At 55.0% G+C, this 24,886-nt stretch overlaps 6 protein-coding genes across 6 annotated transcripts; 3 read left to right on the top strand and 3 right to left on the bottom strand.

Moving 5' to 3' along the window:
* Positions 1 to 1,273: 1,273 nt before the first annotated feature.
* Positions 1,274 to 2,764, bottom strand: C8A04DRAFT_33777 (histone deacetylase; the record flags this gene model as incomplete). The annotated part of the gene is made up of 1 exon (XM_062782596.1): positions 1,274 to 2,764. One exon carries the CDS (start codon positions 2,762 to 2,764, stop codon positions 1,274 to 1,276), a length of 1,491 nt encoding a protein of 496 aa, XP_062640978.1.
* Positions 2,765 to 3,870: 1,106 nt separating this feature from the next.
* Positions 3,871 to 5,379, top strand: C8A04DRAFT_24151 (uncharacterized protein; the record flags this gene model as incomplete). Its single annotated transcript, XM_062779000.1, has 1 exon — positions 3,871 to 5,379. The coding sequence occupies one exon, from the start codon at positions 3,871 to 3,873 to the stop codon at positions 5,377 to 5,379; it is 1,509 nt and encodes a 502-aa protein (XP_062640977.1).
* Positions 5,380 to 6,182: 803 nt separating this feature from the next.
* On the bottom strand, positions 6,183 to 8,532 carry C8A04DRAFT_33775 (putative UTP--glucose-1-phosphate uridylyltransferase; the record flags this gene model as incomplete). Its single annotated transcript, XM_062782595.1, has 4 exons — positions 6,183 to 7,473; positions 7,547 to 7,623; positions 7,680 to 7,775; positions 8,425 to 8,532. The coding sequence occupies 4 exons, from the start codon at positions 8,530 to 8,532 to the stop codon at positions 6,183 to 6,185; spliced, it is 1,572 nt and encodes a 523-aa protein (XP_062640976.1).
* Positions 8,533 to 10,597: 2,065 nt separating this feature from the next.
* Positions 10,598 to 11,763, top strand: C8A04DRAFT_33774 (uncharacterized protein; the record flags this gene model as incomplete). The annotated part of the gene is made up of 3 exons (XM_062782594.1): positions 10,598 to 10,601; positions 11,040 to 11,560; positions 11,617 to 11,763. 3 exons carry the CDS (start codon positions 10,598 to 10,600, stop codon positions 11,761 to 11,763), a joined length of 672 nt encoding a protein of 223 aa, XP_062640975.1.
* Positions 11,764 to 11,854: 91 nt separating this feature from the next.
* Positions 11,855 to 12,792, bottom strand: C8A04DRAFT_24148 (uncharacterized protein; the record flags this gene model as incomplete). The annotated part of the gene is made up of 2 exons (XM_062778999.1): positions 11,855 to 12,031; positions 12,088 to 12,792. 2 exons carry the CDS (start codon positions 12,790 to 12,792, stop codon positions 11,855 to 11,857), a joined length of 882 nt encoding a protein of 293 aa, XP_062640974.1.
* Positions 12,793 to 17,849: 5,057 nt separating this feature from the next.
* Positions 17,850 to 19,450, top strand: C8A04DRAFT_8792 (glycoside hydrolase; the record flags this gene model as incomplete). The annotated part of the gene is made up of 4 exons (XM_062785243.1): positions 17,850 to 18,005; positions 18,091 to 18,757; positions 18,841 to 19,195; positions 19,258 to 19,450. 4 exons carry the CDS (start codon positions 17,850 to 17,852, stop codon positions 19,448 to 19,450), a joined length of 1,371 nt encoding a protein of 456 aa, XP_062640973.1.
* Between the last annotated feature and the right edge of the window lie 5,436 nt (positions 19,451 to 24,886).

Below are 24,886 nucleotides of genomic sequence, written 5' to 3'. Positions count from 1 at the left end.
GGCCAATCAATGCCTTATTGTATGGGGTTGTGTGTTTTGATGATCACGTATTCTGAAGATGGGTGACGGATAGGAAGCAAGGTAATGGGACAAAAATGAAGGAAGGAAAAGAAAATGGAACGAAACGCAAGATCAAACGCAGGTTGCTTGCATGCGTCCCAACTCCAGCAGTATGTCTGTGGGTCGTCTGTCAAGCACAATGCTTGACGACGCTGGTAAATGTGGGTTCTTGCAGCGCGGAACCGCAGATGCAGCCGAGCGGCTGGTTGATGTGGGAGTTGCAGGGTTGTTGCGAAAGATGAGGCAAGAATTTTGTGAATAACTCCGCGTCTGGGCGTCTGGCCAACCTTGGAACCGATCTATAGGTACTTAGGGAAGGAACCGCTGCTGCGAAGGAGATAAGGTTGGGGAGTAACTAAGGTGGGATATGTCACGAAAAAAACTGGATTGAGCACATAAAAGGACTGAGGAGCTGTAAAATCCATCGATGACACTTGTTACCTTTCAATGTGAAATATATTCGAGTAAGCAATGAAACCTGGGTGGCTGGCTGGAACCTGTGATCAACACAGTTGCCCTCATGGGTCTGCTGCCTGTCAAAGTTTTAAAGAAGTTGCCTCTCAGCGGGGTTCCAGTGTTTTTACCCAAACGGCAAATTTAGGAGGAAAGAAACCGTCTTTCACCGATACACTTGTGATGTGCAAGCTCTCCGCAGTACGGAAGACTTTGATGCTGGCCCTCACCATACGAGGGCAGCGCGTTGCTTGGAGAAAAAATTGTAGGCGATGAAGAACCATTGGACAAGATGATGATGCAATCGACTGCATCAGTGTCAACGATGTACACTACATACCTGTGAGGTCCCACATTAACCCCATGCGGTTGCTGCCGGCAGCTCGCTCCACTCGGCCGCTGTGGATGAACACCATCACTCGGAGCTGATGCCCCGAAGACCGATGATATTCGAGACCCACTCGGTCGGGTGAAACAACTTTCACCAAAAGCACTTTGAGAAAGCGACTGGGGGATTTATTCATACGCTCGAACTGAGAGCGCAACGAATATTTGGAGGTTGGGAAAATTTTCAATTTAAGGGGCCACGGCCTCCCTCGTTCGCTTGAAAATACGTCGCCGTCTCCTGTAACTAGTCAACATGGCAGACCTCGAGGTTTGAGGTGGTTATTTGTAAGTCTGTCGGTACGATGATTACCAACTCACAAACGGACTCTAGGCTCATTATTGTTTTCCACACAGTTACTTAAACAAACCACACTTAAAACTCCATCTCCTGCCCTAGCCCCTCCTCTCGAATCCGCCTGAGTGCCCCGTTCTTCTCTTCATTCTCCTCCTTCAAACGCGCCTCCACATCGTCTCGAATCGGTCCCAAATCCGGCGGGATGATAGCACTCTGGACACTCGGCGCCTGAGCCACAAACCGCAGCTGCTCATGCACATGCGTGACAATCTCCCGCAGCCTCTTCTCCGAGTTGCGGTTATGCCGCGGCTCATGCATGCTTTGCTCGAGCGTAGGAAACAGCGTCTCGTGGATAAAGTGTTCGCGCCACGGCGCGTGCTCCGGAATCGTCTCGGGAATCCGGTCGTCCGCGCCGATCGCAATGGATGTTTCGTACGCCCACGCCCGCGCGACGTTCCGTGGCGTGTATCCACCGCCGCCAAAGACGACCATCGGGATCCCGAGACTCTTGCAGTACCGCACGCACGCCCCGTGGCCCTCGACGCGGAGGTTGAAGCGGCCGAGCCGGTCGCCCGCCAGCGAGTCGGCACCGCATTGCAGCGCGATGACGCTCGGCCGGTAGCGCTCGTTGATGGCGCCGATGATGCTTTCGAAGAGCCACTCGTACTGTGCGTCCGTGATGCCGTCCTGCAGCGGCACGTTGATAGCGTGGTGCGCCCCAGGGTTGTGCTCACTCTTCGGCCCGTTGTCCTCGAGCGCGCCCGTCCCCGGGAAGAAGGTCTCCGGGTGGTACTTGTGGAACGAGACCGTCATGACCCGGTCCGTCGAGAAGAAGGCCTCTTCCACGCCGTCACCATGGTGCACGTCAATGTCGATGTACAACACCCGCGGGTGGGTGCGCAGTAGTTGGAGAATGGCGAGGACGATGTCGTTGATGTAGCAAAAGCCCGACGCCTCGTACCGCTTGGCGTGGTGCAGCCCGCCGGCCCAAGCAATCGCAATGTCCGACTGGTTGCTCGTGATCTTGCGAGCGGCGTCCAACGAAACACCCGCGGACATGGAGCAATAATTGTATAGACCGTGAAAGAGTGGGCAGTCACTACCTCCTAGATTGTATTTCACTTCTTTATCAGGGTTCTCAATATCGCGAGGCTGATCCTCGGGCGCGGCTGTTATCAGATAGTCGAGGTAGTCGCTGGAATGGAACGTGTTGAGCTCCTCGTACGTGGCTTCCCGCGTCACGTAGTTGTCCATGGCAAAGGGCATGCCATATGACGTGACCAGACTTTTTGTCAACGTTAAGCGCCATGGCTTCATGGGATGCGTTTGTCCAAAGTGGTGCTTCTCCATTTCCGGTGTGGCGTGGTACGAGACCGTGTAGCCCTTGGGGCGAACGATGTTGTACTCCTGGGCAGCAAACTTCATCTTGTTGAAAAAGATGGCATTTTCGCGGTCGTCGGCCTTACCGAGTGGGACCGCGTACTCCTCCACGATCGGATCATCGGCCTCGATGTTGTGTGGGAGGTAGTTGGGCTTGGGGGGCCTGTATTGATAGGCCGCGGCATCCATGGCCGCTCTTTTATAAGAAGAACCGATTCAGTACGACAGGAGTAAACAAAGCGCCGTCTTAAAACGCTGATGATACTGATGAGAGTCGATGTCTTCAAGGTGAATGTCGGAGGGGCGCTTCAAGATCCCAGCAGAGGATGAGAGTCGCGAGGTCGTAGAACTAGAAATGGCCCGACCGATTCGACCAATTTAACTAAAAATGAGAACGTTCACTTTTTAAAAGTGGAAAAGTGACGCGATGTTGACGGCAACTTGGAGGCGAAATTTATCGATAATCGAGTTTGTAGATTGTGGTGGTTGAATCTCGAAAAGGGCTGCATGGATTCGGATCTCAAATGCGCTCTGGCAAATCCGTGTCGTTTCTCAAAGTGGCGATCGGTCCCTTCGCTTGGCACGCGCTAGCCCTGATTAGGCTAGCCTCTTCTGCAAAAGGCTTGACCCCGCCAAAGTTCGCCCCGTCTTGATTGGACAAGGCTGAGAACCGAACTTCTGCCGCGGTGAAACAGACGCGAGTTTTTGGCGACGCAAGAGCCGCTCTTGCTTGCTCTCCACAAGAATCGAGCCTCCGCCTTCCCAGCTCAACTCTTTTCATCAATTCCGCGCCTTTTTTCTTGACTTTCCCATTGGGAACGACAGGGGTGCGCGCTAGCCGGGGACTGAAAACTTTCCCATTCGCGAGGTGAGCATGTGGAAATTCTCCTCTGTGAACCACATCCATTTGCACCGGGTATCTAGTTTTCTCAGCGCAGAGTTGGGGCCGCCCTGCGTCATCTGCATCGTGCATCTCGGCCCTCGTCGGGTACCACCACCCCCTTCTAGTTTTTTTTAGCCCTTGTCCTTGATAGAGGAGTCTAGCGCGCGATTTGTTATCCTTTGCAGCTTTTTCTCTCCCCTCCTCTTCTCATATTGATTCCTTCCTCTGGCCTCGTGCTACTGCGGCCCCATCGCATCGAAGCCCAGGGCAACAGCAAGGTGTCTGGCCAAGGAAGGGGTGGGGCTCTGCGTTCCCCGTCGTCTTCCCCTTCAGAACCCTTTTTCTCTTGTCCAACTTTCTCGCGAGACACCTGCTTGGGGTTATACACGCGCCGTGCGGCAGGTTAACAGCCATGCCTAGAGACGATCTATCCATCGACTTCGTCAGGAAGATGCCACCTGTCGAGTCGCTCGATCCGGCCCTGGTTCTCGACGAGTGGTTCAACAAGACGCAGAACTTCCCCGAGGAGCTGCGCTTCGTCCAAGACGAGATCGCCGACAAAGACCGACAGTATGACAAGCTGATACGCGAGATTGAAGACCGAGATGGCCGCATACAGAAGTGGATCAAGGCCCACGGCAGCCACCATGCCAATCCGAAAGAAGAGGAGTATCGGGCGACGATAAAGAAGAACTTCGACCTGGCCGAGAAGTTGTCTGAGGAGAAGCTCGCGCTTACGCAGAAGCTGCACCAGAACATGGATAAGCACATCCGCCACCTCGACCTGCAGATCAAGATGCTCTACGACCGCGGCGAGCCCGGTTTCACCAACCCCGACGAACTCCCGTCCCTCCTACGCGCTAGCGCTGCAAACATCACGAACGGAACAAATGGTCCTAAGAGTTCGGGTTCCACGACCCCGACTGCCGCAGCCGTGAGCAACATAACGGCCAACACGCCCGTCCGGGCAACCAATGCCCAGGTGCGAAACACCCAAGCCCAGCAGCTGGGCTCGGCCTCTGCGCCCGCCACACCAGCAGCCAGCATGATCATGAACCGTCAAGCGCGGGAAGGTTCGGCTGGCCCGGGAAACAAGCGGTTGCCTCGGTCGAACAGCGGGCTGGGCACCGTGCCCGCAACATCTAGCGGGCTCGCCCGTCACTCCTCCCTAGGGCCCGGAACGCCAAAGGGCCACCAGACCGCCGCGGGCGTGCAACGCGCCGGCAGTGCCGGGCCGCGGGCAACAGTCAAGGGCTCGCTGGTCAGCGGGGCCCGTAAGGCGGGCACCCCGTCTAGCACGGCGAGCCGTAAGAAGGGAACCCCAGCCGGTGGGGTCGCAGGCGTCCAGAAATCCGGCCTGTCGCGCGTGAAGCGTGCCGCCAAAAACTCTCCCTCCTCCGCCGCCGAAAGCGAGCTTTCCGACGCCGAGTCCGCCAGCGATTCCGCCAGCGACACCCGCACCGGCGGCCGCGGAACGCCCACAGCCGCCTCCTTCTCCCGATCCACTTCCAACCAAACCACCCAACCCCCCGCCAGCACTCGCGAGTCCAGCAACCTGCACAACCGCACACCCTCAGCGGGCACCGGCACCACCCAGCAGCCACCGCCCACCTCCGAGCGCCACGGAACCCGCCCCACTCCACACCCACGCAGCGCGGCGGCCGCCGCCGCCGCAGCCTCTGTCAAAGACGAAGACGACCTCATGGACGTGGACGTCGATCTAGATCTCGATGACGACGAAGCGGGCGATGATCGCAAGTATTGCTCGTGTCAGAACGTCAGCTTCGGAAACATGGTGGCGTGCGACAACGACGACTGTCCGTACGAGTGGTTCCATTGGGGCTGTGTCGGTCTCAAGAGCGAGCCGAACGGCAAGTGGTTCTGTCCTGAGTGCAGCGAGAAGTTGAAGCGGAAAGGGTAGATCGGAGAAGAGGCGGATGGAGGATGGTTGTCAGGTATTGCTGGGGATGGGTTTGGTATGGGTGGGGCGTTTGTGGTTTTGTATATTTTGCACACATGTTTCGTTTGCATTGGCAGGTTGGGAAATACCAAATGGGAGGGGCTCGGCGTTAGGACGGGAATTGAGATATGATAGGTCTGGGGTTCAACATGGAAACGCCGGGATGTTAAAGGGGGCTCGCGGTTCTCACACATTGGCGTTTGTCTAGTATTGTTTATCATTATAGTGCCGGGGGAGGAAAGCCGTTGAGTTGAACTGGTCACCTCTTTCTTTTGGTGCTTGAGATCTAGCGGAAGGCCCCCTCATCAACTTTGCCCGGGCCACATGCACCAGCGATTAACGCATTAAACGAGACCAGCTACAAAACATGTCCATCACAGTCAGTAAGTGGGAGGGCACATCGACATAGGTCCTCCCCAATCTCGTCCTGTTTAACCTCCTTTTCTTCCGGGGTGAGCTACCCCTCAGCGAAATTCTTTCGAATAAAAGGACTGTATAGCATGGTATGTCAAAGGTTTTTACCATTCGCGTATGCGCATTATCCCGATGCCCCATCCGCCCCATCTACCTGCCCACTCAACCGCATATGCAAAGATCGCCAGATTATAATGTGTTTCAGGAGCTCTTAGCAAAAGTGGCGGAAATGGTGGCTCCTCCTGCCTCCTTTCCGTTCCACATGTCAGAAAAATAAAACGAGAATAAAACAGAGAAAATCAGAAAATCGTCCAAGGAGCACCTCAGCCGTAGCCCAAAACCCGAACCGTTTAGTGCTCAAGCAGGCGCAAGCTACCCTGGACAACGACATTCTCCAGGATGGATCCGGGAGGGATGTCAATGGTCTGACCCTCGGTTGCAACAATGATGACGGTGCCCTTGAGAGTGACGCCACGGCCAAGGTTAACAGCACCGGTGATGGTGAGATGATCAAGTTCAATGATCTTGGGGATGCTGGGAATGCGCTTCTGGAAGTCCGAGACCTTCTTAAAGTCACCACCGAGCTTAATAAGTGGTGCGTCACCGAAGCGGCTGGCGCTCATCTGCAGTTGGCCGTGCTTGACGGTGTACAGATCCGACTTGACGAGCATCAGGTCGGAGCAGGTCTTGACGGGCAGGAAACGGCGGCGGGGGACGTTAACACCATGTGCGTTCTTGAAGTGCTTGATGGCAGCGCCGACGGCGGTCTCGAGCTGCAGGATGCTGATGTCGGACTCGCCCTTCTTGTCGCCGGGGATGGTCTTGCCGTTGGGGATGATCTCCATCTCAAGCTCGTCGTTCTCAACCACACGCTTGATGGCCTTGAGGTTCATCCAGATGTTGTTGGTGTTGAAGTACTTGAACTTCTTGATCGACTTGAACTCGTTCACATGCTCCTTGGGTACCTGGGCAATTTCGAGAAGACGCACGCTGCCCTCGTCGTCGATGATGGTACCACCCTTGACGTCGGCCTTGGTCTTGTTGGTCAGTTCCATGACGTACTCAGCCTCGCTCTCCACCATGTGCTGGAGAATGCGGAGGTCGACGACGGCGCCGAGGTTGTCAGCGTTGGAAAGGAAGATGATCTCGATGCCACGAGCCAGGAGCTTGTCCAAGATGCCCGAGTTGTACAACGACTCAAACACGTCACCGTGTCCGGGGGGGTACCAGTCGTGGAGGGCCGAGTCGAACGACTTGGGGACCGGGAGGAGGGAGTCCTTGTAGATTCTGGGGTACCGAGACTGGTTGAAGGTAAGGATGTCGACGTTGTGGCCCTCGTACTTCTTGATGATGGCGGCGGTGTCGTCGTCAGTGTTGAACGAGTTCATGAGGAGGATGGGCACGTTGGAGCCGTATGTGCGGTTGAGGTACTCGACCTGGCGGACCGACATGTCGAGGAAGGACATGCCGTCACGGACCTCGATGACCGACTTCGGGCCAACGCAACCCATGGAGGTACCGAGACCACCGTTGAGCTTGAGCACGGCCAGCTTGTTAAGGAAGTTGACCGACTCGGAATTGGAAAGATCATCATAATCGACGACCTGGCCCTCGGCGGGAGGGGCTATACGGTCCCACGAACTGCGATGATTGTTTGTCAGATTGAGGTCATCCGGCGTGGTGGAATGGACGGTTCCTCTGAGACCGCACTTACACCTGGTTGCCCTTCGCCTTGTCGTTCAGGTAGCGGCGGAAGAGCGAGAAAAAGTTGTCCATCTCGATCTCGAACAGCTGTGTAGCCTGTTAGACCCGTCGCTTGATTCCAAATTTCGAGTTTCGACCCTTACCTTCTTGTGCTCCGGGTCCTTCACCGTCTCGGCCAAGTTCGTCAGAGCATTGCGCATCTGGGCCGCCGCGATGTTGGTCGAGGTGTTCTCAAAGGCCTATAGAGAGAGAGAGAGAGAACAGTTAGCATGGCGTGCCTGGCCCTGTAATACAACAGAATAGGAGAGTGAGAATCAACATCATGGTCCAGCATCAGGACCACCGGGAGTCCGCGGTCCCCTTCAACTTCTGCCATATTTCGGTCCGGAGGAAGGCTGCGTTCCGAAGAGCGCGTCGTCAACGACGACATAGACGGTGGCTACCACAACGTCCTCGCACCCCGCTCTTTTGCTGTGTTGAAGTTGAGATACGAAAGGAAGGGAAGGGCCACTGGCCTCCTCCCGTATCGCCTCCCACCGCACCTGCCCGGCCATGGCGCCCAGGCTTTATTGGTTTCTTTCAAGGCAGCGGGTCTGTGATACCAGCTTCCCGCGATCCTGCAGTGGAAGGAGCACTTCAGGTGTTCTTGTGCCGCAAACGCCCACAGCCGGAACGCCACCTCCGTTCCCACGTATTCCCGCCGTTACTCGACAGGTTCGACGACCTCGGGAGGTCGTCGGGTTCGGAAGGCAGCCTTGGGCCACGAGCGCCCGCGGGTTCTAACCCCCGCCAGGGCGTTTCATGAGCAACGTGGAAACTCGGGCACATAGAGAATACACACAGAAAAAAAAAAGTGTGAACCAAGCCGGGATGTGGTCCAGAACTCACCATGTGGGATCTCGTCTTGCCGTGATGCCTCTTCGCAAACTCGGCCTCATCGCCGTTGCCCGGCTTAAGGTGAGTAGGCAGAGCACTCTTAATTGCTTGCGCCGCCATTTTGTTGGTTTTGTACGTTTGGGTCTGGGATCTGTGAGGTGGACGAATCGCGCGGGTGTAAGGCACAAGTTAGACCAAGCTGTCTGAAGGCCGTTTGTAGAGCGTTTTGGGTTTGTGTTTCGCGAGATAGGGAACCGGGAGGAAGTTGAAGGCAGGAAGGTGCTGTTTGACAGGATAAATTAGCCGATTGACGTAATGAAGGGCTTCTCAGAAACGTTGAAGTGGGATCGACTTGAATCGACCCCTCTTGCGCTGCCGTGGTGGAACTTGCGGGTGGTACAGCAATTCGCGGTGATTTGGCAGACAGCTTCGAGGTGCGGGGTCCTTGTTTGGAGGGGGAGCTCTCGAGCTTGGCGGCAACACTCACAATTCTTCAAGATTCCGTCAATGCAACTTGTGTAGTTTCCGGTAAGGGAAACAAGGCCTGGTTGCTGTCGAGAATGAGATTGAAACAAGATGAGTGAAGGGGGAAAAGGCGGTCGGGCTGGTTCAGGAGGTGCTCTCTCCTGTCTGGGAGTCAGACGCATTTTATCGACTCCCCCCCTCGATCGACGGTGCCCACCCCCCTGTCACTGCGTTAGTGGACCAGGTATTTCGGTTGCCGCTTGTGAGACGAGGATCCGACAACTTGGTGGCGCAGGAAGCCGTGGCACGATACCTTACCGTCGCAGCGAGAGACCAACGGTCGATCGATACTCACTCGGTACACAGAAGCAAAGCGCTGGCGTCGTCTTGTGACCGTTGTGGCAGTTGTGTTTCTGGTGGCCGTTTGATATGAAGCTCGACACCTACTGGACGGAATAAAATAACCATCGCCTGTTTTCTTTGATCTCGATAGAGGTACCAAAAGGAGTCACGGCTTCACCCCAATGATTTGGGTGTTTCTAATTCCCGATTTAATCTCACCATCGTCGATTTTGCCGCATACATTTCCGAAGGGTAGGATGGTGGCAAAAAGGCATCTTTTCTTCGATGGCCTGGGCCTCCCCCGTGTGTCGTTGCCGTGGGACATTCGATACCTGCTACTCTAACGCGAGCTCCCAACAGCCCCTCCATCAAAGCTTGGCCCAGGCCCACGAAGACCCCCTGTTGAATAAACCCGAAAAGCTCATTCTCCCTTCAGCCCAACGGAATCGAGAAATGATAAAAACGACTAATCGGCACTTCGTACCTAGCCGTCGTCATTGATTGGAAATTTGCTGTCCTCATTTGGAACGCTCGGCGCGTCAATAATTCACAATTTCACAGCCGTCTTGCATTGCCCGAACGATAAGATGCCCTTGACGCAGACTGTCGTGTAAGTAGAAACTTGTTGAGTAAGTAACCCAACCAACGACCTTGATGGCTCAGCTTAATGCGGGTGAAAAAAAACCTATCATGGAGTGGCGGACTTGAACCTTTAGTTTTTTTCCTTAGCGAAGAGCGGCAAGATTGTCGTGCACACCTCGAGGAACACACACATTTCACAATCAAGGAGTCAAGGTTGTATTCTTCCCAAAAAATATCTCATCGTTCACATTTGCTTTCGGCTTCGTCTCGGGCCTTGTTTCCCATCCTCGCTTCCATCCCGCCGAGCTCCACATCGTTTTGATTGATGCATCCACGCAACAAAAATTGGTCAATGTCCACAAGTGCGATGTGGTGGCATGATAGGTGGCTGGTAACGTTAGCTCTTGGTGCATCCAGTTCAAAAGGGGGTTGGCCCACGTGGGGACAAGACGGGAGATGTTTTGCCTCTTGCTCAACACCCAACAAGCAGCACAGCCGTTGCAGGTTGGTTTTGTGACGCCGCCTGAGAGGTTCGGTTGTGAAACATTACAGGCACTCTTCGGCAGCTCCCGGGACTATCTCCGGGGCTGAGCCGCATTCTCCCGCTAAGCTGAGGAATCAATGGGAAAGAGCATGCAGCGGCGCTCGTCCCATCACGACCTTATCGTGAACCGTTTTGACGCCTTAACCTACCCTAGTCCGCCTCGTAAAAAAGGAGATATCAACATCAAGCTCGAATGCAATCGCGCATTGCCCGAAGCTCGAGTCCCCCGCCGAGTCTCAAGGACTCGAGGGCATGGGTCAGGCTTGAAGTTTGTCCTGTGTATTCGTATGTCCCACCCATGTAATTGGTTCAGAAACAGCCCCACGCAAGCCGACGGGAGAACTACCCCGGACCACACCACCGCCATCACCGCTATCACCGTCCTCACAAGTCGGTGAAGGTTGTCTGAACCGTTGACCGCCAACTGGTCTTCCGAAGAGAACCCCAACACCCCGCATACAACACATCAGCATCTGATCTGTTAGCCTTCCAGCTGTCTTAAGACCACCAGCCCAAAGTGGGAGACTCGACGAGAGAAATCACCGTATTTCGAATATCGATCTTCTTCTCTTTCCCGCATGGGATCTGGGACCGGGTTTCCCACGGTTCAAATCTAAAAAACACCCGGCATCTCATATCGTAGAAAGCAAAGCACCAGTTACGACTATGACGATGAGCGACTCTCCTCCATCAGCCAACCTACCCTATTGGCAGGTCAACATCCCACCAGCCCTCCGGACCGCCGAGTGTCCAGACTTCCTCCGGAATGTCAGCGACAAGGACCGCGGCATCATCAGCACACCCGACTCCGAGTATGTCGCCGACTCGTGGGATGTTGTGAAACAAAAAGTAGCGCAGAATCGTCTCGAACTCTTCCAACGGCGGCCCTCCGACCTGCGCCGCTACCTTGCCTTCACGTGGAAACTGCGTCAAGACTATGGTAGCATCATGAACTTCATCCTCACGCACCGGCTACAATGGGCGCCACTACCCATCACCCCGCGCGGCAGCCGGCCGTTTGAGGCGGTAGATGAAGATGTCAAAGTGCTGAGGAACGACTGGCCGTATGGGATCGATAAGAGGATTGTGCACCTCGTGGTGTGGACCAAATTTGCCCTGGAAGAGGACCCGGAGACGGGGGATTTGACTGATGGCGCGCGCGCGAAGGTCGATGCGTATGTGCGCAAGGCATTTGCCAAACTGAACCCCGATCATGTTGGTGCTGCCGACCCTTAGAAAATTCGTGTGGATTTGCTGACGGGGAACGGTAGGTGGTATGGTTTAAGAACTGGGCTGCGCTCAAGTCGGTCAGGTCCGTGGAACATTTCCATGTCATGCTGTTTGATCCCGACATGGACGTTGTCAACGAGATCACGCACGGTGATGTCCCGATGTGCGAGAAGGAAAGTGAGCTCTGAGCTGAGTCTTAAGATTTACAACTATGCAATCTCAGAACGGTAGGGTAAGTAGGGTACCCAGCAGACTGCTCGAGCACTACTTTCCAGTCGGTTAGTGTAGCCTATCTTGGACCTCCACGATGGGACATTCCGCCATCGGCACTGCCGTGGGCTTCTCCATGCGAACGCGCACCCACCACCCCTCCTGGGGAAATGAGAAGGCGAGGACTGTCTGTGCTAGAAGGGCCCCCAAGGCTTCAAGTGTCTCAAACGATGACTCTTCCATGGCCTGCATCTAGTTAGCACTCCTATGAAGACATGAACAATAGAAAGTAGACCACTAACCTTGACAACCGCCCGCTCAATCTCGACATAAATATCCTCCTTCCTCGTGTACCCTTCCACCGTAACCGTAGCGATGACAAACTGCTTTGCTAGGCGTTCGTTTGCGTTCACTCCGATCAGGGTCGGCACCTTCAACTTCGTAACCTCCAGGGCCGATGCCGTCTCTATAACACTGCCTCCCTCATCGAATACCGCGCTCGTAGTCAGCTTGACACCATCACCGAGAAGCGAAGCTTTGGGCAGATCCACGGCGAGAGACAACAAACTGAGCCGTTTAGGGTTCAAAAATGTGGACGTCGACTCCCCCTTCCCATCGCTGCCCACCACCTTCAACCCATCCAACCCCAACCCCAAAAAGTCCACCCACACCCGCTCCAACACCTCCCTCACTCCTCTCTCCTGTTTCTCCTCCCCCTTCTCAACCTCCGCCTCCTTCTCATACCCCTCCAGCAGCCCCAGAACCCTCTTACTCAACGTCCCATAATGCACCGTCTCTTCACCGAGTGAATCCGACTCTGAAACGCGCCCAAAGGGGTCCCGAAAGGCAACCTCGGCCGAGACCAGGCAGGGCTGCGATTTGCCTGCGCGGCCCCAGGCGTCGTGGCCGGCGCGGGTGAGGATGGTGGAGAGGTTGCGGATGTGGACTACGGCCGGGGGATGGGGGACTTGGGCGCGGAGGCGGGGGTGGGTTGTTGATTGGGGCATTTTCTTGAAGCTTTGTGTCCCCTTTTTTTTGGTGGCACCTTTTCTTGGGTGTTTGGGATAGGGCGGGCGTTTCCTAGTTAAATTGGGGTTGAGTTTGGAGCTTCTCAGAAAGGGTTGTTTTGCCGACGGACTTGGGAAGTCGAGAAAATTGTGAGGTCAACTTACGGGCAGGGGACGCTCGGTGTATTAATTCCAGAAGGAGTTGCAAAGTCGGAGTTTAATGCAAGCCGAACTTTGGTTAAGTTAAGCAACCAGGTTGTCTGTTGAATGATGGGATCCTAGAGCAAAAAGCGGGTAGTCTTTTAATGTTGATTAAGGTCTAGCTTAACTGGCAACCTGTGTTTGAAGAGTGTTGCCCATGCAAACAGCCAATTGAGGGGATGAAGCTCGACAAACGGATCCCCCCACCTTTTGCAAATCGACTGAAAGACTCACCAACGCACCTTTCCGTGATTTCAGACGTACCACCTTCTTAATCGCTCTTTTTTTCCCTCAAGCGCCTTGAATCTCGAGATTCAATCCGGGCAGCGTCCGATTTTCTGCATCAGTCCGAAGGGCTCGTAGCCTCTAGTCTGGCTTTCTCGCGGGCGCGTCTCGCGTTTGGGGAACATTCGGGTTAGGGTTAGATAGAATGTCACTAACAACGCACGACCAGAACCCCGAGGATTCACGCAGTTGTTGTCTCCGTTTAAGTCCCTCCGAGAGTTGTTGAGAGCGGAAAAGTGGTTACATTCCCAAAACAACGGGTGTGAGACTACAGGTCGAACCCACGACAATCTAACCTTTCGGACTAGAAATGTAATGAGAAGTCAGCCGCGGGTAACCAGGACGAACAATCTAGAACTAGGTTTTAGACATATAAAAGATGTCCTCGCAGGGTGAAGTTCACCACCTACACACATAAGCCAGCTAAATATGTTTGTTCTCCCGGCTGTTTATGTATACCACTTTAAGTGGTAACTGTTTGCGGGACTAGAGAGCATACTGTCCTAAGTGTCCTTAGGTATGTTCCAATTCCCTCGTGGTAACGCCACTTGCAGTTTCTCATTTAATATGAACACATGATCCAAGACTTGATTCCAAATATCGTAGGTTTTCCGTAGTATCATGGTATAGTCCATCATCATAGTGTCTTCGAGCTGGTGGGCTAGTTGCGTCCCTCAATAAAGACAGTTTGGTTTCATCCCACCCTGCTTTTATCGCAAAACGGCGCTCCTTCCCGTACCTTCCCCATCCTCCCCTTATATACCATCTCCCAACCCCCCAATCACCAGCTCCTCCCAATTGAAGCAAAACAACGGTTTAGCTCAGCGGCATTGGGAGGAGGGTCCCGCCACTACCGTCGTAAATCGAAATGGCTCTGGGTTCGATCCCCAGGTCGGCGGAGCAAAAACCGATAACAAGGTTTTTCGTAACTTCCAACGTTTATCCCTCCGGATGGGGATGGGCCTTGGTTTTGAGCTTCTTGAGTCTGCTTTTAACAGTTCCGTTTTTTTGTTGCTTCATTTGTTCCTTTTATTTCTTCCCTTTTTTTTAGTTTCTTCATTTATTTTTTTGTTTCTTCATTTTGTCTCCCACATCCAACTATGGCTTTATACCTGTGGTTAGTTTCAATTGTCAATTCAAGGTACTCCAAGTCGAGTACCACCCCAAACACCAAGTAAGTTGTTGACGAAAGTCGCAGTTGAAAGTAATAACGGAATCTAATTGCAATTAGCATAGAAAGTACTGCGCTAGCTTCGCCTTTTACTAAGTTGCCCTTGCAGTTACCTAGTCCCGAGAAACAAGGGTACAATACAGTCTTGTCTGGAACTGCCCGAGTTTACTGAATAACTTGACCACAACATCCAGTCAAAGCATTTACCAGCCAAGTCTAAACTCATTCTCTTACGAAGCAATGAAAGAAACAAGGGTTACAGTTTGCCGAGTTTCGAACTCTGTGTCCTAATAACCAGGCGCGCGGGAACGAATTGGAGAAACGCCAAAAAAGTAACGTTGATGCAGCACAATTACCGTGCAAATTGATTCTTGTGTTATCGTTTCATCGATCTCGATTCCAAGCCGCAGAGAACATTCTTCGAGTCCTTCTAGAAGGCGCTGTGCGGTCTTGGCGGGGCAACAATTAACCCAAGAATTGGGGTAAGTTCCTTTCAGACAGGATGCGTGCTGCAAATAAATTGATTCCCAAGTTTAAGCGCAACCCCAGCGAACAAGTTGAGATCGATCGACAGTCCTTCAAACCGGGTCACCAGAATTTGGACGCGGGCGCCAAGCCCTGAGGCTCAACGTTCTTTCGATGACTGAGGCTGAATGAGAACGACGGTGGTTTGTTGTTGAATGTTGAGTGTCGCGAAGGGGTTTGTCACCACGCAAGAAGTCAACATCAGAGATCAACCACCAACAACAGAGACGACGGGTGGTCTGACACGGCACCTTATCAATGAATTTACATAGTAAAGCCATTACCGCCCCCTGTCCTGAGGCATTTATCCCGCTGTTGCCAAGTGGGTTCGAGCGATAAGGCGTGATGGAAGATCACCAAGGCGCAAGCTCACCTCCCCCAGATTTACGCTGCGTCCGCCTGTGCCGACACATCCACACACCCGCATCGAAGCAACAGAGATCGCGGCGCCGACAAAGTTTAAAAGACGGGGTTTCTGCCGTCGAATCTCCTCGGCCGTGTCCCGAGTACCACTCCCCTCTTTCTCTCCGCTTCTGCCTGCGGGTTTGCCCCAAGGATCACGATGGATCATGATATGTGGTGGTGTTTGTTGATGTGGATGTTGTTGAGTTGGGAGATCAAGCACGGGCTTGCTCCTGAGGTTTGCTTTCCGTCCAAAGCGGCGGCCGGCCAGTTGAGCATTGGAAAAGGCCGAGTTACTCGCCGGTTTGGCATGAGATCTGGCTCGGTATACTCTGTCCGTGATTTTTCCCGCCTTCTTCCAGATTTCCCTGCCGCGTCCCTTCGCAAAGGATACCGCGGGATGTCTTGCCTGGGCGGGCTTGTTTCGACGTCTGAAGTGGTGTTCGGCGCTTGGCTATGGTCGTGTTTCGATGGGGCTTGTCTGGCAATTCGCATCGTGCATCCGTCTTGGCCGGCACCTCGATGATCTTCTCCTTTTCCTTCCAACCCACCCTCCTTCCCTTCTGCATGCAATCTCCAAAGAAGCCTTCGAGAAAGAAACAAATCCCCAAGGAGAACAACAAGGAAGACGCAGGATGCAGTGTCCCAAGCAAGCGGCAGGGGCGAGCACGGGAAAGGGCGCCCAGAGTGTCCAAGAACAGTTAGATCAAGAGGAAGCCCCATGCTGACGGATGGGCCCATGGGACTTGGCGCGGGTGAAGTGGCTGTTTCACGGCAGTGATCGGCAGGCGCGAGGGAGTTCCTTGGACCTTCCATGGACGTTCTGCCGGGCCAAGGCCTCCAGGAACCAATCCACAGGCAGCCTTGGACCGTTATGTGCTCCGCAGTGCGCACCAAACTCCAAACCTTTTCCCACAACCCGCCCAAACACGACGACAGAGGAGGAGTTCCCACAAATCCCAGCGCCAACACGGCGGCATGCGGTTCGTGCGGTTCATCAACCCGCCCCGTGGATTCGTCGCTTTTGCCCCGAGTCCCCCCTCCCCCCTTCATCTTCCCCGTGTGCTTTGCCCCTTGGGGCCCCGCAAACGCCTCTTCAGCCGGTGGCCGGGACGGGGGACGTCTGCCGACAAGCGAGTTGCAGGAAACCCGCTCGAGCAAGATGATGCAGGGAGCGAGCCGCCGACGACATGATGGACCGCAGGGCGGCTGGCTCAAGGCTGACGAGAATTGTGGAAGAATTGCCCCCCAAGGCTTCCATCCAAACTTGGGAAAACTTGTCCAATAGTCAACCCTGTGCGATCAGACTCCAAACCCTCGAATCCGGGTCAACGTTCAGATGAACTTGCGGCTCTCCAAGAACCGGGCGAGTGCATTGGCAGTGTTCCTGCATCCGGGAAACCAAAATTTGCGGCTCATTCTTGCGACCAATCGTCTGGGACACCGAACAACATCTCACTGGAATCCAGCGCCGCATCTTGGTCATGTTGCTCCGGCGGGCATGCCCAGACGCAAGCAGGGTTTCAAGATTTTCCAGCCCGTCTCTTGGTGATGCCGATCATGAGCTTAACCGGTCGAGCTCGGTGCCTCACCTCCGGCTCCCGAATCCGCCCATTCTGTGTCGACGACAACAGCTTGGCAACCAAGCAAAGCATCCCAGCATCGCACAGGGTTCGCCGGACTCGGCCAATTGCCCCTGGAAGCCTGGTGTTGAACTCACAACCGGCTCTCCCGATGCGTCTGGTGATCGGCAGCGAAAGCCCGCCAGTGTTTGGGGAAGTGGGGAGACGGAGGAGAGAAAGTTGGGGTTGGAGGGGAACACCCCAGATGGGGGTGAGTGGGGGCCGGCGATTTTGGCGTGGGGCTTGGAGGATTCCGTCTGGGGCATCATGCCGAACGAGAGCCTGATGAGAGTGATCCTGGATGCCGACGCGCTCTCTGTGCTCCCTCTCACGGCTCCATCAGGCCCTCTTCAAACCCGCTCGCCGCCCTCCACAGCAAGACCGAGGGCCCGGGAGATCGTCCCGTGTCGAGCCCCCGGCGCAACAACGTCCGGGGCTGCAAGCGATGGCCGCCCCTGGCGAAAAGAGTGGGAAGGCGGGCGTCTTGGCCTTGCGGCGTGCCCGACGACCACAGGTCAAGGTTGTTCAAGGTTGCTGATGCCTGTGATGCGGCACGCGTTCAGCCGTGAGCGGGTGTGGCAACCTCCAACAAGGAGGCACGATCGGAATACGACCAGCACGGGTGTCTCCCCACTCTCTGCTCCCCAGTCCCATGCGCATTGCCGTCTGCCAGGTTCCGTGGATCAACAGAGTAACTCGAGAGACGATCCGGGGGAGAAACCGCCCATCGTGAACGATCCCGTCGTTGGTATAAGAGGGAAGCGGTCCCCCCCGTTGAGATCGGAAAGAAGAAAGATGCATCCCCAGTCTTCACTTCTCTCGTCCAAGACAACCTCAAGAGTCTGCCCACCATGTACACCAAGGTCGCCACCGCTCTCTCTTTCGCCAGCCTCGTGCTTGGCCAGCAGGTCGGAACCCTGACTGCTGAGACTCACCCCTCGCTCCCTATCCAGGTGTGCACGGCGGCTGGCGCTTGCACGACTGAGGACACCACCGCTGTCCTTGATGTGAGTCTCCCATTTCCCTCGCCAAGATATATAACATCCAAGGACAGCAACATCTGAATGAAAAACACGATCTAACTTTGTGTAGGCCAACTGGCGCTGGACTCACGTCACTGACGGCTACACCAACTGCTACACCGGCAACGCCTGGAACGAGACGGCGTGCCCGGATGGCGCGACGTGCGCTGCGAACTGCGCCATCGACGGTGCCGACTATGAGGCCACCTACGGCATCACGACCCCCGAGACTGGTGCTCTCCGCCTGAACTTCGTCACTTCCAACGCTGACGGCGCCAACGTCGGCTCGCGTGTCTACCTTCTCGCCTCGGAGGACAAGTACCGCCTGTTCAACCTCCTCAACCAGGAGTTCACCCTGGACGTCGATGTCTCCAACCTCCCCTGCGGCCTTAACGGCGCCGTCTACTTCTCCGAGATGGATGAGGATGGTGGTCTGTCCCGCTTCGAGGGCAACAAGGCTGGTGCCGCCTACGGCACCGGCTACTGCGACTCGCAGTGCCCCCAGGACATCAAGTTCATCAACGGCGAGGCCAACTCCGAGGGCTGGGACGGCAGCGACGAGAACTCGGGTGCCGGCAAGTACGGCTCCTGCTGCGCGGAGATGGACATCTGGGAGGCCAACTCGGATGCCACCGCCTACACTCCCCACCCTTGCTCCGTCACTGAGCAGACCCGCTGCGAGAGCGAGGCGGACTGCGGCGCTGGTGACAGCCGCTACGCCGGTATCTGCGACAAGGGTACGTCTGGTATCCTTTCTTTACCACACACGGGGAAGGAAGCGCACTAGGAACGCATGAATGCAAGACTAACAATGATACAGATGGCTGCGACTTCAACAGCTACCGTATGGGCGACCAGTCCTTCTACGGCCCCGGCTCGACCGTCGACACCGCCAAGCCCATTACCGTGGTGACCCAGTTCATCACCGATGACGGCACTGACACCGGCAGCCTCTCGGCCATCAAGCGCTTCTACGTCCAGGACGGCACCGTCATCCCCAACTCGCTCACCGTCATCGACGGCATCGATGCCACCAACGAGATCACTGAGGAGTACTGCGAGCAGCAGAAGACCGCCTTTGGCGACAACAACTACTTCAAGACCGTCGGCGGCCTTGCTGGTATGGGCAAGTCGCTCACCAAGATGGTCCTCGTCCTCTCCATCTGGGATGACCAGTAAGAACCCCCTTCTCTCCCTACAACTTCATATAATTTATTCTAACTTACACCCCCTCCAGTGCCGTTTCCATGAACTGGCTCGACAGCAACTACCCCACCGACGCCGACCCGACCGCCCCCGGTGTCGCCCGTGGCCGTTGCGACCCCGCTGACGGTCTGCCGGAGACCGTCGAGGCCGCGCACCCGGATGCCTACGTCATCTACTCCAACATCAAGGTTGGTGCCATCAACTCCACCTTCACTGCTGCTTAAATAGATTGAGCGCAGGGCGATGGGTGAGAGAAGAGATGTATAGATGGGCCGGTGCAGGGGATTTGGAAAATGTAAAGCGTTTTTTTTGGGAAAGATTTGGGATGGGATCATCAGAACTTCGGGTATATATATTTGAGTTTGATGGTGATGGGCAATGTATATACGGCCATTTCATGCATACATACGTACATAACATGACGGTTTACAAAGAGATGCTTATGATCTTGTGATGAAACTGAGTAACTACCTGGTCCCTGTCAATTGTCTAGTTCATTCTTTTCGCTTGTCTTTATTTTTTTGTTCGAGAGTGAGAAATATTTTTCAGTCAACGCTGCTGTCATCGGAATTTTAGCAGCGAGATAGATGGGCAATTCATGTTTTGTTCTGGGTGCTGTACTAAGAAGAGGGGTTATTACATACATGATTTCATGAACATATGTCCATGACATGAAGCAACGCTGGGAGTGGCACGGTGATGTGAGTGAGTGATAAACAAGCGGTCGTGTTTTGTAGAAGCGGAGTTGAGGTAACTGATGAAGGACGCCACCTCGAGCCTCTCATTGCATGTTGTTTTATCTAGCACCGGTAATTAGACTTTTCTTTTCGTTTTTATTATTGACCTTGGACCTTTTCCCCTCGAGCACAACATAACGACGATGGACCTACTTGGCTTAGTTTCAATGTTTGGCTTAGTTGGCTGAGTTGCTGTTCGAGTGACCCGTTTGAGCCGATAAAAAATGGGTTTCTCAAGATACCATGAGCATGATATCCTAGGATGTTGAGTAAATGTATTTGTCATGGTTGATGGAAATAAAATAATTGTAAGACTGCTAAGTGAAAGTCTATCAAAACGACTTGAGGAATTATAGGTGATGGATTATTTACGAAAGTTTTGTCTGGAAGGCCCTCGGCTTATAGTAAATGTAATTATCTTGTCCGTTCAAAATGACCGTCTTAATCTACAGGTGGCCGCTTCGTGACCTTAAGATTGCTTTTAATACCTCAACATGGCTTGTAAAATGTCTGGCCCTTTTTATTTATTAAAACCGCATCACCACGTCCTAATATTTCCGGTAATATTTCTGCCACAGTAAAGAGAGATTTAAATACCGTGCAATTAAGAAATTTGTCCTTGGTGGCCTTTTTCCTTTTTCCTTTTTCCTTTTTCATTGTATCATGTTATTTTTGACACTTCGCCCTTTTAGAAGACATTCCCTAGTAGGATGATGTCGCTTTTCCCCAGAGACTAGCACATTGGTTCTTTCCCTTAAGAACAAAGAGGGTTCACGTGGGTGAATAGGTTTGACAGTTACGGAGGAGTCAATCTTGAGTGTTGATGCTATCCAGGGGCTTTACGGTTAGCTTCAACAAGAAGCACCGTTCAAACGTCAAATCGATATTTTAAGCGCCATGATCGTTCTGTGGCCCGTTTTCCCTTATTTGCCCCCCGACTTTGTGTCCTAACCGTGGAGAGATCGAGTTGTATCGTTTAATTTACGGATTCCCGCCGAGACATGATCTGTAGGCTACCGTGACGGCACAACAACTCCCCTGCGCTTTGGTGATCGATGGTGAGCATATAAGAGGAATATCGCCACACACGCCATCCTGTAACGTCACTCCCGGGCCTGGTACACTCTCGCTGTGTTACATAGTAGACCATACGGCTCTTACCCGAGATAGGCGCCGTGTAACCTCGATGAAATGGACGAAATGCCCAACTCTACCCTACTGTGGACTCTTCCCAACCCATCTACCCCCTTTGACTGGCTGCAAACGGCCCCTTAAGGGGGAACCGCTGTGGTTTAAGCCTCCACGAGGTAACGAAAAATAGCACGATGGCTTCCTGGGCATTGGGTGATGGGAGGCATACCAGTTGAGCTCTCGGGGTATTGGAGGACCCCGGTCAAACTACGCTCGTCCGTTTGCTGTTGTCACTTCGCCGTTTATGCAAGTCTGTCTGATGCTCCCGTCTCGGCGCGGTGGCGAAAGTGTGCGCGTCTCTACAGCTGGCATTAAAACAAGTTTGGATTTGAGGTAGGACGAGCCCAATCTCATTTATGAGGCGGCGACCTCTGTTGTAGTTGGACATATCGGAATGGCATCCCGCCCTTTGACTCCCGTTTATGTATTCTCGCCTGATGATAGAGGATAGCCCGATCGTGAGGCTCATGGAAAGAAGGTAGGCATCTTTGCATGTAGTAGATCTCGAAACAAGGCAATGACCGCCGGCCGTCATCCGACCGTGCTACCGGTTTGCAATATCACACACTGAGCGGCTCTTCTGGGCCGGGACGGTCAGAGGGTGTCGGGGGGCAAAGAAAGCGGGCCATGAGGCTCATTCTGAGCCACTCATGGAGCGCCAACTTGGATGGGCGCGCCATCCTGCAGACCCTCCGACTGCACCAAGCCGGAATGGGCGCAAGTCATTGCAAGATTGCCCAGTTGGCCTCATGCAAGGCGAGCGGGTGAGCCCGTCAAAGTCTTTTGACAGGTGATTTGGGAGGCGAGAATCAAATCATCAAGCTTGCTGCAGAGTTCAACACAGGCACAGGGCGATGGGGATGGAAAGCGGGCGAAACCTTGAGTTCTAGACTGACACGTGGATGCGAGGTAGTTGAGGGAGGAGGGTTTAGGTTGCTGTGTAATGTCGACAGCCTTTTTTTTGTCTCCGCCTTGTCGGGAATGAATGCAGGAAAATGGATCGGTTGAGGACCGAGGACCACAGAGACAAGAGATGGAACATATACGGAGAGATCAACCAATGCAATAACTGCGTCGTCGAGACATACACCGAGAGAAACGGAAGGGAGCCCGGCAACTGGCCCGGCGGTGTGGATGGCGCATTGCGTGGTCTTGCTGCCGGCTGTCCTGCGAGCTCGCAAGTTCGAGATACGGCGGCGCCCCGTGATTCGACCGAGCTCCTGGCGTGTTGAGAGAGAACGAAGGCACTTGGAGGGCGACAACTTGGCGGGGGCGGCCACGGCGGCGACCAAGTTGGTGAGAGGTGTGTGGACGGGCCAGATGTGGGGAGGTGAACCCTGCCGGCCGAGAGGGTTCGTCCAATGATAGCTCCGGGTCGGGTTTGGTTGCAGCTTCCATCCCAGCTGAAGAAGAACAACAGTCCAGTGAGGCGTCGGGCTCGGGCCGGAAAAGTGGAGTCGAGGTCAGCAAGCACCGAAAGCACTTTCTCTCAGAGAGAGCTTGTCGGCTTTGCTCACCAGTTCGGACGGCTGGCGTGTGGTTGCTGGGGGGGAGCTGGAAGGAACCCTGGCATGCCCCGCCCGCGCTTTCCCCCTTCACTTTGTAACCCTTGTCGGTTCTCGATCTTGGCGGGCTCCAGGCTCGCGAGCCGCTGGGGCCAACTTTTGCTGTGTGCAAGGAGGAGAGCCCATCGACGAGCAAGCAGTTTGGCGCGCTGGCTCGGCTTGGTTGTGGGTTGTGTTTGGTTGTGGATCGAGAATCCGACCCCAGCCCCCCGTCGCACCTTTAACCCTGGTCAACCAAACAACAAAACACCAGCAAGACAAGACGTGAACAAACGAAGACATCACGCAGTAACGGATTTCCACGAGCCAAACGCCCACCGGCGCGCAAGCGCATTTTCGACGCCATTGATACCCGATCGCGTATTGCGCGTAGCACACACAAAACGCCCACACGCAACGAAATAATTACACCCCAAAACACACGCCGGAATACCTCCATAACGAAGAAAAAAACGAATGAATGGGCCGTGAAGAAATCGTGACATTGTTTTTGCACAGTCCGTACGGTCTGCTGCGACGATGAGAGACCGTCGCCGCAGCCCGGAGAGCACGCGGCGGCGGCGCGCAGAGCGTCGTCAGTCCCGAGAGCAGCTTGCTGCCGTCGCCGCTGCCGTCATGACATCACCCACTGGTACTGCCACTGGTACCACTGCTGCTCATCCTCCTCCTCACCCTCCTTCTCTTCCCGCTGGGTCTCAGAACACGACGCCTCGCGCCGGGCCGCCCCCCGGTCCGACCCCGAAGCCGTTGTCGTCGCACGCCTCTTCGTCGTACCGCCGGGCGCGGGGCCGGGCTAACTCCAGCTCGTCCTCGTCCTCGTCGTCGACATCTTCGCTGGTGGACATTTCGCGCAAGAGCCGGTTCGGCATCCGGTCGTTCTTTGCATCATCGTCGGTGAAGAAGGTCAAGAAGAGGCGGTCGTTCCGCAAGAAGAACGCGTCGTCGTCGTCGTTTGATAGCGACCTGGCTTATGGCGCGGGCTATATGTCCAGGTCGTCGTTTGAGAGGCAGCGTGAGCGGGAGTCGTACGACGGGTACGGATATGGCTCGTATTACAATCAGCAGCCGCAGCCGCAGCAGCAACAGCAATACCCCCCGAACCCGTCTCAGAATTATGCTCAACAATACCCTCCTCAGCAATACCCCCAACAATATCCTCCGCAACAACCCCAGCAATATCCCCAGCAATACCCTCAGGCTCAGCAGTACCCTCAGCAGTATTCCCAACAATATTCCCGTGATCAGCCGTCGCAGCAGGGCCGACCGGAGGAGGACCCGCTGTTTGGCCCTGATGGCCGGCCGGCGCTGCAGCGGGCACAGACGGACGAGGAGATCCTAGCGCTGGGTCGCCGGCTGTCCGATCTGGCACGGGCCGAAAACGACCGAGACCTGGAACGCGCGGGCAAGAAGCGGCCGTCACGGATGGTTGCGGCGGCCGCGGCCCTGTCCGAGTTCCACCGCCAGGGCTCGCACGGCCACCCGTCGTCTTCCCGTGGTCTCGGGCCTTCCCGGCCGCAGCGCCATCAACACGACGAGACGGATCCCGAGTGGGAGTCTGCGTCGGACTCGGACTCAGATTTCACGTCGTCGGATGACCATAACAATGACTCGGACGATTCGGCGCTCGCGTATGGGTCGATGCCCCGGTTCTCGGACCAGAGCTTAGTGTCGACCACACAGCGACCGCCTCACAGCGGCAGCCAGGCTCACGGCCAGCCGCAGAGTGTGATGACGCCCACAGCGCCAACGATCATCTCCCAGCCCCCTCCGGAATCGATCCGTCCCCCGCGCCGCAAGAGCTCGGCGGTCGACCCGGCCATGTTCGGCCCCGTTAACTCGCTGCGGGGGTTCATCAACACCCCCTGCGGGTTCAACGAGTACCCGGAGGCTGCAGTTCCTTCACAGCCCTCGGAGTCCTCCCAGCCGCTGCATCATCCTCACCTTCAGCATGACCCTATCCCCCCGCCCCATAGCGCTTCCATCGAGGCCGGGCCGTTGCGGGAGGTCTATCCTATTCCTACGACGGACGCGTCCCGGTTTGATGCGGTCCCGGTTGCGGGTCCGGTTGTTGGTCCGTCTACGCCGACGCGCCGGGATAGAGAGCGGGTCCGGGAGCGAACCCAAGAACGTGAACGTGAACGGGATGTCGATAGGAACAGAGACCGGG

The sequence above is a fragment of the Dichotomopilus funicola genome (genome assembly GCF_033296635.1).
Source record: "Dichotomopilus funicola strain CBS 141.50 unplaced genomic scaffold C8A04scaffold_2, whole genome shotgun sequence".
NCBI lineage: Eukaryota > Fungi > Ascomycota > Sordariomycetes > Sordariales > Chaetomiaceae > Dichotomopilus > Dichotomopilus funicola.
Note: the sequence above shows the minus strand (reverse complement) of the source record. Positions and strands in the feature narration are given on the sequence as shown.